The sequence below is a fragment of the Larimichthys crocea genome, chromosome XVII (genome assembly GCF_000972845.2).
Source record: "Larimichthys crocea isolate SSNF chromosome XVII, L_crocea_2.0, whole genome shotgun sequence".
NCBI lineage: Eukaryota > Metazoa > Chordata > Actinopteri > Sciaenidae > Larimichthys > Larimichthys crocea.
In genome coordinates this window covers 20992011-21006190 of record NC_040027.1, presented here as the reverse complement: position 1 = coordinate 21006190, position 14180 = coordinate 20992011, and the positions used below count along the sequence as shown (strand labels likewise).

General features: G+C 40.1%; 1 protein-coding gene across 1 annotated transcript in view; it reads right to left on the bottom strand.

Moving 5' to 3' along the window:
- fbn2b (fibrillin 2b) overlaps positions 1–5868 on the bottom strand; it is a 62354-nt gene extending 56486 nt beyond the window's left edge. The window contains exons 1-2 of the mRNA XM_019256853.2: positions 5604–5868; positions 1986–2310 (exon numbers count right to left, since the gene is read on the bottom strand). Of these exons, the coding sequence (XP_019112398.2) occupies positions 1986–2164 (179 nt within the window). The 5' untranslated portion in view covers positions 2165–2310; positions 5604–5868. The remainder of the gene's footprint in view (positions 1–1985; positions 2311–5603) is intronic.
- Between the last annotated feature and the right edge of the window lie 8312 nt (positions 5869–14180).

The following is a 14180-nucleotide window of genomic DNA, read 5'->3' as shown; positions in this document are numbered from 1 at the left end:
AATTTTACCCGATTTCAGATTAACTGTGATGTGATTGTTTTCAGCCAAAGACACTCAAACAGTAACTGAAAATAAATTCACACACATTAGACCTATTTGCTTTGGCCAGCATGTTGCAGCACATGGGAGGCGCTTTAACATTTTTGGAGAAATTGAAGTGACAGTTACCAGGCAACACCTAGAAATCCAATAAAAATAATCAAAAAGATGTCGAACATTTTGTCAGATAACTTTGATTTGTGGTATTCGTACTGGCCTGAAGCCCAGCGTGCAAACAGCCTTAACATACAGTTTCAAAGATGCTGTATAACCTCATTACCTATTTACAAAAACACTCACTACATAGGCATCTCATTCCTTACAAAGCAGTGTTTCCAGAACTTAACAATGTAATGGAAAAAGTCTGCAGGCTTTTGTGATATGTTTTCATGAAATCACACACTATTTGATGGGAATAATAAGCTTATTGTCCAAGGTCTCCTGGTTTCTTCACTCTCTCCTCACTGCTCACTGTCTGTTAGACAAACTTTGAATGTGAATTATTGTTAGTCAGATCATGTAATGTGTTGTAGTTCAATGCCAATCATCTTATCTGTGGTTCACTGAACACTTGTGTCAGGCAGGTTAACATGGCGGCTGTGGACTAGAATTAAACGTTTGTATAAAATGTCTTTATTATGTCTACATGCAGAGGAAGGACAATTTTCTTTATTTAACATGTCTTCCATAATAATTAAAATGAGCGAGAGGGCAGACAAACCTTCACTGAATATGTTTTTAGAGAAAACATCCGTTCCATGATGCTATGTGAGCTTCACTCTGTGTTATTAATATGCCACAACTCAACTCAACTAGTTACTTCTCTTTAGCTCTCACTATCACCCCCAATTTCTTCTTCATCTCATCTCTCATTTCCTCATGTGCGCATTCTTAGTTTCATACTTTCTCTTATCCCTTCTGCTGCTTTGTCACCTACAGCAGTGAAACAAATGCCCCTTTTCATACCCCCTCGGGTGATACGAATACCTCATTTCCTGTGGCTTGGCACTGGGGGAACCATAAGCTGGGACAGATGGGAGTCTGATTGGAATAACTGATGCAGACACTGAAAACGGGCCCTAACAAAACATCCTTTGTTTTTCGAGAAGTGGCGAAATATACAGTGAAAACTCAGTTTGCCGCACTGACATACTTCGCACACCCAGATTCATGGTGTTTAGGTAACAAAGTGAAAAAAAATTGGACAGCAGCAGAAAGAAGGGCCAGAGGAAGGAGGGGAGTGGGGGTTGCGGCTGGTTAGAGGTGATGTGATCCCTGTGGTTTATTACACTGGATACTCCCCACATACAGACACTCAAATGAACAACATCTTTAAAAACACACACATGCATACATGTATGTTCATATGGACCCACACACACCGTTGGCCATCTCAAATTAAAACACTGGGGGCTAGCAATATCCCCATAGCAATTCCTGAACTACTTTCTCCGGCTTAACTAATACACTCAGGGGAATTTGGGTCATGTTTTTCACTCATCATCCCCTCATGATGTATAGATAGCTGCTCTTTCCCATGAAAATGTCAATTTTCTGTAAATACACTGGGAGATTTCAGTGTGGCAAGCGGCCTATTAAGGTCGAACATGTGCTGTTTTTGAGAAAACAATGTGGTAGTATTCAGCAGCATAATTTGGTATAAGGCGAGCTTGGCCTTAGCCCAGAAAGCACAGCAGTTGAAAGAGAGCTGCCAGGAAAGCAGAGAGGGGAAAGTCATTTATATTTTAAACCTTCTCCAGAGAGAGCTACAAATGTTCTGAGTTGTGTATGCAAAGAAACAAACTTAATGCACTCCTCTTATGCACACTTATAATATAATTATAATATAATATAATATATATATAATAAAAATCAATACCAAACTGTATTCTGCATTGCTGCTCCTTTGGAATTTGCCAAAGACAGCACACACACATCATCCTTACCCTCTCAGTGTCTCCTGGCCACGGCGTCGAACCCGCTGCACCTCTCTCTGGTCCACAGTGCCAGTGAATCGGCTAGCTTGGTACGGTCCATCCCCAGTTTGAACACAAGCCACATGGAACACCGAAACACACACGGCCGCCCATCCAAGCAGCACCTGAGCCAGCTTCCCTGATCCCATTGGTCGGTCTGGCTATCCCTCCAACCGAAGCACTTCCGCTTTACCACTCACTTTCTGACTCTCTGTTCACTGTATGGACCCAGGCTGAGCAGAAGGATCTAGACCTGGATCCAGACCAAGTCCTGGTGTGCACTCCAGAGTAGGGGCTAGACAAAGAAAGAAAGAAGATAAAAGCTTAGAAACACGCTTTAAACACAAAGGAACTTTCCTTCTCATACACAGTCATATATATCATATGCTTAACAAAAGTGGTTCATCTTATCTAACAGTTGTTTCCAGTCTTTATTGTCTGGCATAACCCCACAGCCCTGTCAGAAGAGCCTTCATCAGCATCACCAACAAATGTGTTCATGTTTAAGTGGATCTTTTACAGTATTTATGCACATATATATAATAACAAGCTTGTGTTGTTCAAGTTTGCATGATGTCAGAGACTGGACGTTTCAGCCATGTATCCATTAGACTAACTGAGTTTCATTACCTGTAGCTTGCTAACTATTTCAAATACTTTTATTGCTTTGAGCTATTTCTACTGTTATCCATTAGGCTACTTTTGGGTAACAACCAGCTGTTTACCCTTAGCCAACTATTTCAACTGTTTTTCATTACCATTGGCTCTTATATCCATTGTGCTAACTTGAGCTAACTACTTCAACTGTCATTACTTTTAGCTATTTGAAGAGTTATCCATCCATGTTAGCCATCATTTGAACTATTTATTACTTTTAGCTTAATTCAACTTAATATTTTAACTTCCCTGCTTAACCTATGACTCATTTTCATGCACACTTAATTTGCATTACGTAATGTTTTAACCAAGTCAGGTTGTGATGCAGTTTATGGCTCATTGTAACTCAACTTGTTAATTAATCAATCTTGCCACATCCCTCCTGGCAACTGCAGAAGTACCAATGATATAACAGAGTGGAACAATTTTACTCTTAAATCATTATCATACATTTTCCAACCTTAATAACTTTGTGAACATGACCTCACAATTCTCCAGTAAACTGGTTTGCAATGGAATTATGTGAATCACTGATTTGATTTTTTTGTTTGTGACATGCTCTGTGGTTGCATTGAGCAAAGAGAAAACATATGAGTTGGGGGGTGAATAAAGAAGAACATGCAAGGAAACAGAAGAGACACAAATTTTGACTTTCAGCAATCTGTTTTCACTATACCACACTTCAAAGCAGTCTCATAAGTGGTTTATCACTCCACAGACACCAAATACTGTGTACTGACTACAGACTACAGAGAGAAAAGTAATAATCTGATTAGAGAAACATGCTCAGTCTCAAAGAGTTCCAATAAAGCATCAAGTTTCAGTCCATCCATCCAACAGTATTTTCATAAATCATTGCTTTTCAAACTGGGGGTCAAGATCCCTCAAAAGGCCCCAAGACATATGAGGAGTTTTAGGATTATTGTTATTATTAAAAAAGTATAAAATAACAAAAGAACACGTTTCTTTAAATCTGTTTAAATAAAGCCAAGAACATTACTCTCATACATGCAATCTGTGACAACATTGCTTCAATTGAAATGCAAGCCAAAAGGTTAGGAATCACTGCCCTAAATTATAGCTTTGAGCCTAGAGGGAGCCAGAGAGACAGAGTGGAGGGAGGTTAATAGAAAAGACATGTAAGAGTGAGGTAGAGATAATCAATCAACTGAAAATGCTCTCTATCCATCACACATACCACAGTCTGAGCGAAGAGCCTGGATATTGTTAACAAAGACCAATCACTCATCCATATAAAGACATAAAATGTAATTACTCTTGTTATTTTCATTATATGATGTATTGATTTCTTAATCGTATTGTTTTGGATTCGCTAACCGCATACATAGCCTATAAAATCTTACAATCCTGTCCTAACTGTGTTAGGGCATATTAAATTGAGAAAACATTCAGTCCAACTGAATTGGACAGCCATGAGGTTTATTTTCTCTCCTCCATCTCATTATAGACCACAGGTTTAAGGGTGAACTGTGGGCCCCTGATGATATATAACCTCAGCAGACCCAGCCTCCAACACTCCAAGCCATGGGTTCAACCGCATTATATATCTGCCTGGGACAAAGACAAGAAAATAAATATAGCCAAACATCCCTCTGACTCAGGTTTTAATGGAAGATGAGAGATAGATGTGCAGTGAACTCACCCAAGCATGCAGAGAAAGGACTGTTGGCAAGACAGACAGGGAGAGGTGGAAATTAGGAGATACTAATGTTCACATAATTGCCTGTAATTATCCCATATTTCATATTTTTTTTGTTTTTAAAAACAAATAGCAGTATTTTATACATAACTATCTGGCACAACTACCCCGTTGTGACCTATTACAACTCAAACGGTAAACTAATAGTAAGATACTTGATAGGTAATCTTCCTCACGCCTGAGCCTTAAAAAGCAACAGATTTTTTCCACTCAAACACACACACACACATAAAAAAGATGCCTTTAACTGGTTGCAGTGAGAGAAGTGAATGAAGGCGGGATCAATGCCGAACAAAAGAAATACCCGATCAATTGGAGAGTGGGAGTGCAAAAAGCTGATCACTTCTTCAACTGTGCTGTCAAAATAAGGCAGGTAAAGCATCATCCTGCATTATCAATTAAACATGTGATCATCGAAGCGCAACACGTCCTTAAAATATGACTGTATGTGAGATGATGGCATATTTATTGTAATCGATTTAGTAAAACATTAAAACTTTATATTCATAGGGGAATATTAAGATATGCAAAACCACGCAGTTGGATGCGTTTACTGAAAAATGCACTATCAAGAGTCACAGATAAAACTACCAGCTCCAGAAAGGGAATGCAAAAAGTTACGCTTCAAAAGGTTTCATCTGTTACGCTTGAACAGTATGAAGCAACCACTGAAGCTGTCTGCTGCAAAGTTGACAGAAAACACAAATATGGGTTGTTGTTTTTTTTACACATTGTTGCAACACTGAAACGAGCTGTGAATGTCACCGCAACTTTATGAATGGAGAAAAAACGCAGCATCAGCTCCTGCTTTCTGAACGCAAGTTAATCCCAGATGGGAAACTTGCGCGTTTTTTTATTATTATTATTCCACTTTATTAGCCAGGAAAACTTATCGAGAGAATGAAAACTCAAACAGAGCGAGCAAACTAATTGTAAAAACGTGAGTCTGTCGAGTTTTTTTTTCATGCAGTTTCTCAAGAAGCCGGTAAAAAAAAAAGTTCATCTTCTAACCTTCAACCTTTTAGAAGCAACTTTTTTTGCAGCTTTCTGCATCTTAATCTTGTGATTTGACCCCCATCTATCTCTCTAGCAGACATGCATGAGGAGATAATCCCCCAGTGAAACAACGGGCTTCTGAAACAATAGTCACAATCAAAGCCATTGATAATTTGATTGTAGTGTAGTCAAGAGATCACTAATGCACACAATACCTTGGAACAATTGGAGTGCCTTGGCGTCGACGAGCCCAGAGTCGGAATTTGAGACAGGATATGTGCCCCAGAATGGAATATTGAACTATAGCCTTGTGAGAAAAAGAGAAAAGTTAGGGAAATGCCCTGTTTGGAAGAGGGGAGGGGACACAAGACTGAGGCAGAGACAGAGGGAGAGAGAGGGGGTAGTAACGGACTGCAGGACAAACCCACATTCCTCAAGACTCCTAGAGTTGTTATAACAGGGGCCAAGCAGCTAACCCTTCACACTGTGGCTAACATGGCTTCACTATCATCACTCTGCAAAAAAAAAAAAAAAAAGACTCTTTCAGGCTACCTCAGTGATGAGTCTCACCAAAGTAAATTATCTCTTTTGATGGCTAATGAGCAGCATTTGCATTTATATTAACGTGGAAAATAGACCAACAATGACAGATCAATATGATAACTAACTTCATTCATTGGATGGTGAAGAGGTCATAATGGATGAAGTATTCAATAGCAGAAAAAAAAAACAGGAAGCCTCGACACACTTCTGTTACAGATCACAGTCAATTTATAAATGAAGTTAACAGCAAAGCACAAAGAGCATGTTACTCTGTCACAGTGTGTCAAATTTACGCCTGCTATTCAAATAGTCCTGCTATTTACTGCCTCAGCCCACCGGTGCTTGTGATTGACACATCCTTGTGCTTTGTTACCACAAGTGCTGATAGGAAGTTAACATTGAGAGAGTGGCCATCTGGGTGGTATATTGGTGAGGACAGCTGAGCACATCTCAGATGTTTCTACCTACTGCACTGTTTCTACCACTCTCGACAAAAAACGGTTGAGTGTAGCGCCACAAAGGAGACACTTTTGGCTTGAATAAACTGAAGAAATGTGAGTCGAGGAGCCTGTTCTCAATGAAAGTGGATTGCTACAGTTAGTAATGGAGGTTAATGAATAATTTGAAGGTCATAGACGCTGAAATAGACTTTAATTTCATATGAAAATAGTCTTAATCCTACCGTAACCACAACCAAATTGTCTAACAAACATGGCATAAAGGTTCAAGACTTTGAAATGGCAACATCTGTACTCCTGAAGTGTTCAACATCTGTCCTTTTGTAAACTAAAATTGTGTAAAATGGGATTGAGAAAGTATCTCTTTATTACAAAAACTGCTTTTATGCTACCATTTTGACCCTACAAATATGATTATATGGAAAACCTTCAAACTTATGGAAAGTACAACAGGCTTTGCTCAAGTCCATCACTGATACAAGCTGGATAATGGCTTTAGAGGTTGGTGGTTTAAAGCTTTTCACTACAAAGGCTTTGTCACAGCGTCTTTGGTCAAGTGGGTTTTTTTAAACCATCACAGACATCAAAAGGGAAAACTAATGATTTTTCCAAAAGAAACAAAGAAGCAGCTTCATGTGGTTCTTCAGATAGTGATGAACACTGTTAACCCCTCAAAGGACCTCTGATGAACCACTGGTTATCAGAGTGGAAAACCTTGTTTGGCACTGGAAACCTCTTTGGAGGACACCAGGCAGAGTCAGTGTTTGCCAGGGACAGCAACTCTCAAATCATCTCCTGTGTGTCCACACACAGGTTTCGTAAGGGTCATAAATACTTTGTTACACAATAGGGCTTTATGTTGACTTGAAGGCTACCTGGCAATACTGTTATTTATTTTCTCCAACATCCTCTGGTGAGCCTGAAAGGGTCTAAGATGTTTTGTTGTAATGTCTTCGGACAGTTTTCAAGACAAAGATTAACAAAGTTGGGTAATTACAACCATATGCATATGCTTTTTGTTTTCTGCAGGACTTGATCTAGATATACCAGACTGAATGTGGGGAACTAGGATTAGGAACTAGGATTTCTGTAAAAGAGATAGTATAAAACCACATTTAATTATCAGGGGGTTTATTTAAATTTCACTTGAAAACATTAACGTTTCCACATTGTGTTCACTGATGAATGAGTGTTCAGCTTTGTTGCCACCGCATGACTTAACAACAGCGAAACAAACCACGGAAATTCCGATTAAATCACATTTTGTTCACATTCTCCCAGAAACAGGCATGCACACACACATCAAAACACTACCCATTACACATTCATAACTCACACTTCTTCCTGTTAAACATGGCAATTCATTCTAATGGGGAACATGCAGCGTGCTGTAGGACCAGCCTTCAACACGCAGCAGAGTCATGCTGAATGATTTGAGTGCTGCAGAAGCTCTTGGGGAGTTTCACAGTCTCACACTGACACCACGAAAGACTTGGATAGATAGGAACAAAGAATCAGACCCTTAAGGAGTTTCATGCTCATTTATGTGTATGTGTGTCCCCTTTCTCTGTCTTTTCTCTCTCTCTCTCTCTCCCCCAGCAGTCCCTCCCTCTGCCCTCTAAATAGAACCACATTTCGCCAGGCAGTGATCTGGCTACAGTGAAAACACACCACTGTCTGTGCATATTGTACTTTCAGAGCCCAGGGAAATACTTTTACTAGCTCTCCCTTCCCCTTTTTTCTCCTCACTCACTTGTCTCTCATCTCTTTTCTTTTTCCAGCGTGCACATTTGTATACACGTATGTAAACTCTTACACACACAGACACACCATAAGTTGACCTCAGGTCAATACATGTGGCTTGAGGGAGCAGGCTGTCTAAACGACCCAAGAGCAGTGCAGCCCTTGTGATGTCACTGATTTTTCCGATTGCAGTCATCAAAGTTGAAGTGAAAGATGATTTTTTTTGTTTGTGCAATGGATTCATGTTTAGAGGTTTGGCTTTGGAGGGACTCAAAACATGCAACATGAATCAGTGCTTTCAAGATAAGAAGATGTCTAGTCGGGTTTAATGCTTGTTACTCCAGGAAAGAAAAATCCTAGTCCTAGTGAGACTCGTGTTGAGCGTTGCAGTGACTACAAAAGCTCACGTTGATAAAAGCAAGCCATTTGTTTTACATGGACCAGACTACATTATTATTACATGTGCCTGGCCCAGTAGGAGCAGGAATGTGGAGGCTCGGTTGTAGCTGTGGTGTTGAACTTGGGGTCCCTCTTGTAATTCGCTTGGTATAAAAGATGACAAGCCAGTACAGAAACCAGATGGGGATTGCATTGTCCTTACATGAACACATAGTTACACTCTTTCAAATACACACACACACACACAACAAAGACTAAACGTATGTCAGCTTGGATTATCAGTATCATTCACTGACAGGATATGTTGCGATGCAAAAACTGTATCTCTTTGTCTTTGCGTGAGTGTGTATACTTTTGTCTAAACTTGTGCTTGTGTATTAGTTGAATTCTTGAAGCAATGCCTGATCTCTCCCAGTGCCTGAAAGAAAGAACCATGAGAGACCACCACAGCCTGATGGGGGCTTTCAGACTGTCTTTAGCTCAGCCAGGAGAGCCATCACTGAGCCAAATCACTTCCATGACAGCCTCTCTGCAGGGAGTGATTCATAGCAAGAATTAGTCATACCGTACTGCTATCCATAGGGGTAAACCGGTGCGTTTGTGGGTCACTGCAGGCAGGACTGTGCCAGAGGGCTTTATTTTAAAGGATTTAATTTGTTTCTATTTGTTGATCTTTTTATGTATTATAGCTCTAGTTATCCCCAAGTATGCAACAAACATGAATTACACGCCTAACAGTATTCTCCTTCATGATGTAAAATATAATACAGTTAAAGGTCATTGTTCTTTCTGTATAGAGGTTCCCACAGGCACATAAACGTAAAAAAAATCAGTCTTGAGAAAGATATAGTTTGACGGCTCTAAAAAAGATGTAAAACGATATGAATGCACAGAATTGCTTACTTTTATGAGGTGTTCAAAAGTGCAGTAAATCTAAACTGCCTTTCCTTGGGTCTGATGCAAGATCTTCCATATTGACCTTTTGGATTTTTTTTACAGGGGTTTACAAGGGTGCTGAACCTGGACGCACGCCAAGGGAATGATTTTTTTTCCCACTAGTTTCTGCTAGACTCGCTTGTTTTTTACTTTTTGTAAGAAATCTGTCATCTATCAAGAGACCATATGCATCTTTAGTGTATCAGTGTATTTACACCAAGAGGAGAAAGAAAAAGACAGTGGAGGAAAAATAGGGCATTGTTTTGGGGATTTATTTTTGTTCTTTGTATGCTAACCAAGTCAAATGAGGTAATGATGGGGCTCACTGGTGCTTCAAAATCCTCAAATGTACATCACTGACTGTCACACTTCCCATTTTCCACCCTGAGTGTATTCACTCTGTTTCTGGAGCTGTAGTATGTTTTGGCATAGAGTAACCTTAAGGTCATGAGAGCTTGGAGGTGTGTGTGTGTGTGAGTGTGTGGATGCATGCAAAACGTGTGTGCGTGTGGTAAGGTGGGGTTGAGGGATTAGAGGTTGGTTTTGTAGTGTCATCATGGTCTTGGGGTTTGTGGTTGGAGCCTGCAGGGTCAGGGTGGAGTGTTACTGGGTCTAGAGAGGATCCCAGCTGGGAATCCTGTGGTCCGCTGGTGGTTTTCCCTTGGGTGGATGAAAATTTGATCACTGCACCACACACATAAAGACACAGATACACAAACAAACACACGCAAGCTTGCAAAAAAGTGGAATACCGCAACCATAGATAGATAGATAGATAGATAGATAGATAGATAGATAGATAGATAGATAGATAGATAGATAGATAGATAGACAGACAGACAGACAGACTCCCAGGAATAACCCACAACCTCCTTTTTCACACTTCCCCCTCCAGCCTCCTCCCTACTTCTTCTTCCATCTTTCTTTCCATCATTTACTTCCAAGGCAGGCATTTCTTGCCTCACCTTACCCAGAGCGTTGCTCTGCTTGGCTCTGTGAAGACCTGGCCTTGTGCAGCTGTGCTGCCCCGGTGATGCAGTGGGAGAGGAATGTAGAACTTCAAAGTATAACACGGGCAGAGACAAAGAATGGCAGTGTTCAAGGGGGGATGAGAATATGTGATCTCATAAAACAGCACACAAACACATTGGTCCATTTATGCGAGGCTAGGCTGCAGAGGATGATGAGGAGGAGGGAAGACCTGCCTCACATGTCCCCTGCCTGCTTTGTGGAAACCAGAAGAGGAAGAGGCGGGTATACACGTGATGTTGTTCCCCAGTGATAGAGCATATTGTAACTCTGCACAGCTCGTTTGTCCACGGTTAAATGACTGTTAAAACATACAGTGGGGAGAGGGATGGAGAAAGGTTGATGTGTATGATACAACTTTGGTTTTTAGTGGGCCATGGAGTAAGACTTTCTGGATAAAGGTTTTGAAATTCCATAACCCTTGTAACTGCAAAAGGGCCCCTGAAAAAAAAAGAAAGAAATGAAAAGAGAAAAAAGAGCAAAGACAGAAATGTAGCAAGATTCCAAGAGAGCGGAAAGAATCCTCAGACTGCTTGCTAACAGTTTGAGGAGCTAATGGTTTTCAGATGTGCGCGACGTCTTTTGTATTTTCAAAGGAGCATAAAACATTCCCTCTCAGAGGAATCCAAACAACGGCTGGAATTCACAGACTGAAAATTCACAACAGAGGTTAGGACAAAATGTTTATCTCGTGTTTGCTTATGTTACAAGTATTTTGTGTTTTACATCCACAGACAGACCTGTATTTTTAAAAAATGTCATTTTGGGGTTTCATACTTTGTTCTAATGTTGATGTTTTCTCTTTGGGAGTGCTGTAATGGGTGCAAGGAGCTGGGCGGGGGTGGTGTTCTCCCTATTTCCTGTTCAAACTTTGGGGGAGCTGGGACTTGGACGAGGTGAGGTCATTTCTCGCTCCAACTGTAAAGTTGGAGTGGGTGGGGGGGGGGTGTTGTAGTTTCCCTGTCGGCACTCAATCACATGCAAGTTATGGCTGCTCTATGACAGACCACAGTCTCCATTTTGACATTTAATAACTCTGGTGTATAGGCATGTCAGTCAATAATATGTACTGTAAAATAGAAATAACACATTTTAATGTGCAGTTTATCAGCGCAGAGCAAAAGTTCTACATTTTGGGAAATGCTCTTATTAACTTTACAACCAGGAGGTAGATCAAAAGGTCACTCTTGTATCTGTCTGTTATATATAAGGCTGCAGCGTGCCGTGGTTAGCTCAGCTTAGTAAGACTAGAAAGAGAAGGAAACAGCTGGCCTTGTTCTGTCCAAAGGTAACAACATCTACCTACCAGCACCTCTGACGCTCACTAATTAACAGGTTACATATCATTTGTTTGAGCTGTGCAGAAACTGCAAACTCTGAAATATGAACTTCATCGTTTTATGTGTTGGACTGTTTCTTGACTGAGACCAGTGACTTCCTGGAATCTCTCCTGGTTGCCAGGTAACTAGCAACTGGCAACTAAAAAATGACATCACCTCATCCAAGTCCCAGCTCTCTCACAGCGCCACAGTAGAAAACTGTACTTTTTATCCAATTTAAATGAGAGAACATTTCAAGGCTGAAGTTTAGCTGGTTCTTTTAGCAAATGTGTGTCTAGTTTAGCCCCACAACCTCTGTAAAAGGGCAGCTCACAGCCACTGGCCTGTGCATTCTCCAAGGTTTGAACATGAAATATGGGGAACATCACCTTGGTTTCACTTCACTGACATACATGCTATCTATCTTTTCATCTCACTCTACGCCAGAAAGGAAATAAGCACATTTCCCAAAATAACCTTTAAACAGATACCAGCTGACAGTCGGGACGGTCACTGACATACATACATGTGGTATTATTAGGTGAAAGAAAACTTCAATACGATCTCTACCATCAGATTCTCTCAGTAACCATCTGCACCCTCATATCCAAAAACATTTGATAAAGATTCACAGGGTTTCTTTTCATACTGGAAAGTTAGATATACTCTCTGGCAGATCGGTTTCAGTATAAAATACCTTCTCCCCGTGCTCTTACCACACGACCACTTTTCACTTTCTAACAATTCACTTCACTGATTCAAAGCCCAGATGCTCATCACGTGTGGTTCCAAAAAGAAATCTCTTTAAAATCAACAGAATATAAACTGTACTTGCTGTTGTAAGACACAAATGCATCAGGACAGTGTGCAGCCTACTTTACTGTAATGCTATTCAATAACTAACTTAAACTCATGCTTTTTTTTTTGCCATTTCTAATGAAACCCTCCAAGGATTTTCCCCAAGCCCAGTCTCTGTGGTTAGTTTGGAGCAGTCTATACTGAGGTGTGGTCCTACAAAATGACTTATGCCACTGAGTAAAAAAGGAAAAGGGTGAAAAATGAAGCCTTAAACCTCCATCTCTCCGTGCCATTGATGCTTAGTCGTGGGGGGAGGGTGGATAGGCAGCAGCGCCATAGGAAATGGTCTCTGGATTTTGGAACAATCTGTCAAACATAACCCCGAGTATAACAACTTTGATATCTCCTTCCTTCCCTCCTTTTACATTTCTTTCACTTAGGAGTGCCATAAAGTTGTCATTTCCATTCCAGTGAAGCCATAATTTGCCCACTGCTGAAGTACATATATACCTGTATTTACTGTAGTCTCTTGTTTTAGAAGATTTACATGTATGGTAAAAATGTAAAAAGGCTGGGTTTACTCAATGAGGCTTAGGTATACATGACTTGGAGATTACATTGTAATGGTTTAAATCCAGGAGTATGTTCTCTCTGTGTCATCTGTAACGATATTTTAACCTGTCACACTGTTGCCAGGGGTTTTACTCCAATATATTATACCATGGGGCTTTGCATGCTCAAGAACACAAAGTCTTATATGCTTTTGCCATAAAATATCCTCAATCTATGATGTTACTTTGTGATAAAATGTTGTAATTTACCTTTTTGTGCTGTGAACTTTACCTCTAATTTACCCCATTGAGTACCTACATTTTCCCCAATGCCATTTGATAGTCCCCAGTGAACATGACTCAGCTTGTTCCATTCGATTCGCTGCGTGTAAGAACACATAGTGATAACATTAATAATCTGATAGTAATAATACATAATAATAGTGAGGCAACATTTGCAAAAGTTTCCAGAAAACGTCATGCCCTGTGGTCATAATACAGCATTTGGGTGTGTTGCTGTAAAGGACCCCACTGTAACTTTAGTAGATAGTGCTGTCAAATGAACAGCAAAGAGATGTGTTACAGTTGTTCCTCAATTTCTTATATAAACACATTTCACCTGCACCCTGCTGACCTTTTCAATTTAAAAGTTTACTTAAGTAAAAGTACACAAGTATCGACAGCTTAATGTATTTAAAAGCATCAAAATTAAAAGTACTCATTGCATAGAATGGTCTTTCTCAGCATATTAAAATATGGAGGTCCCAACACATGATACTTTAGTAACACTCTACAACAAAGATAACAGCCTGAATAGGTTGTAAAAAAGGAATAATATCTTTAGACTTTGGGGTAACTTCAGCTGGTTTCGTTTCAGAGTGTGTTTACAGGGCGCACATATATAGTGACTATGGAAACGCCAGGACAATTTCAATCCAAGCAGCTATAATCAGCCATATAACAAAAGACTCCGGTGTTGGTGTGCACGGCTTGTATCTATAATAATGCATTATATT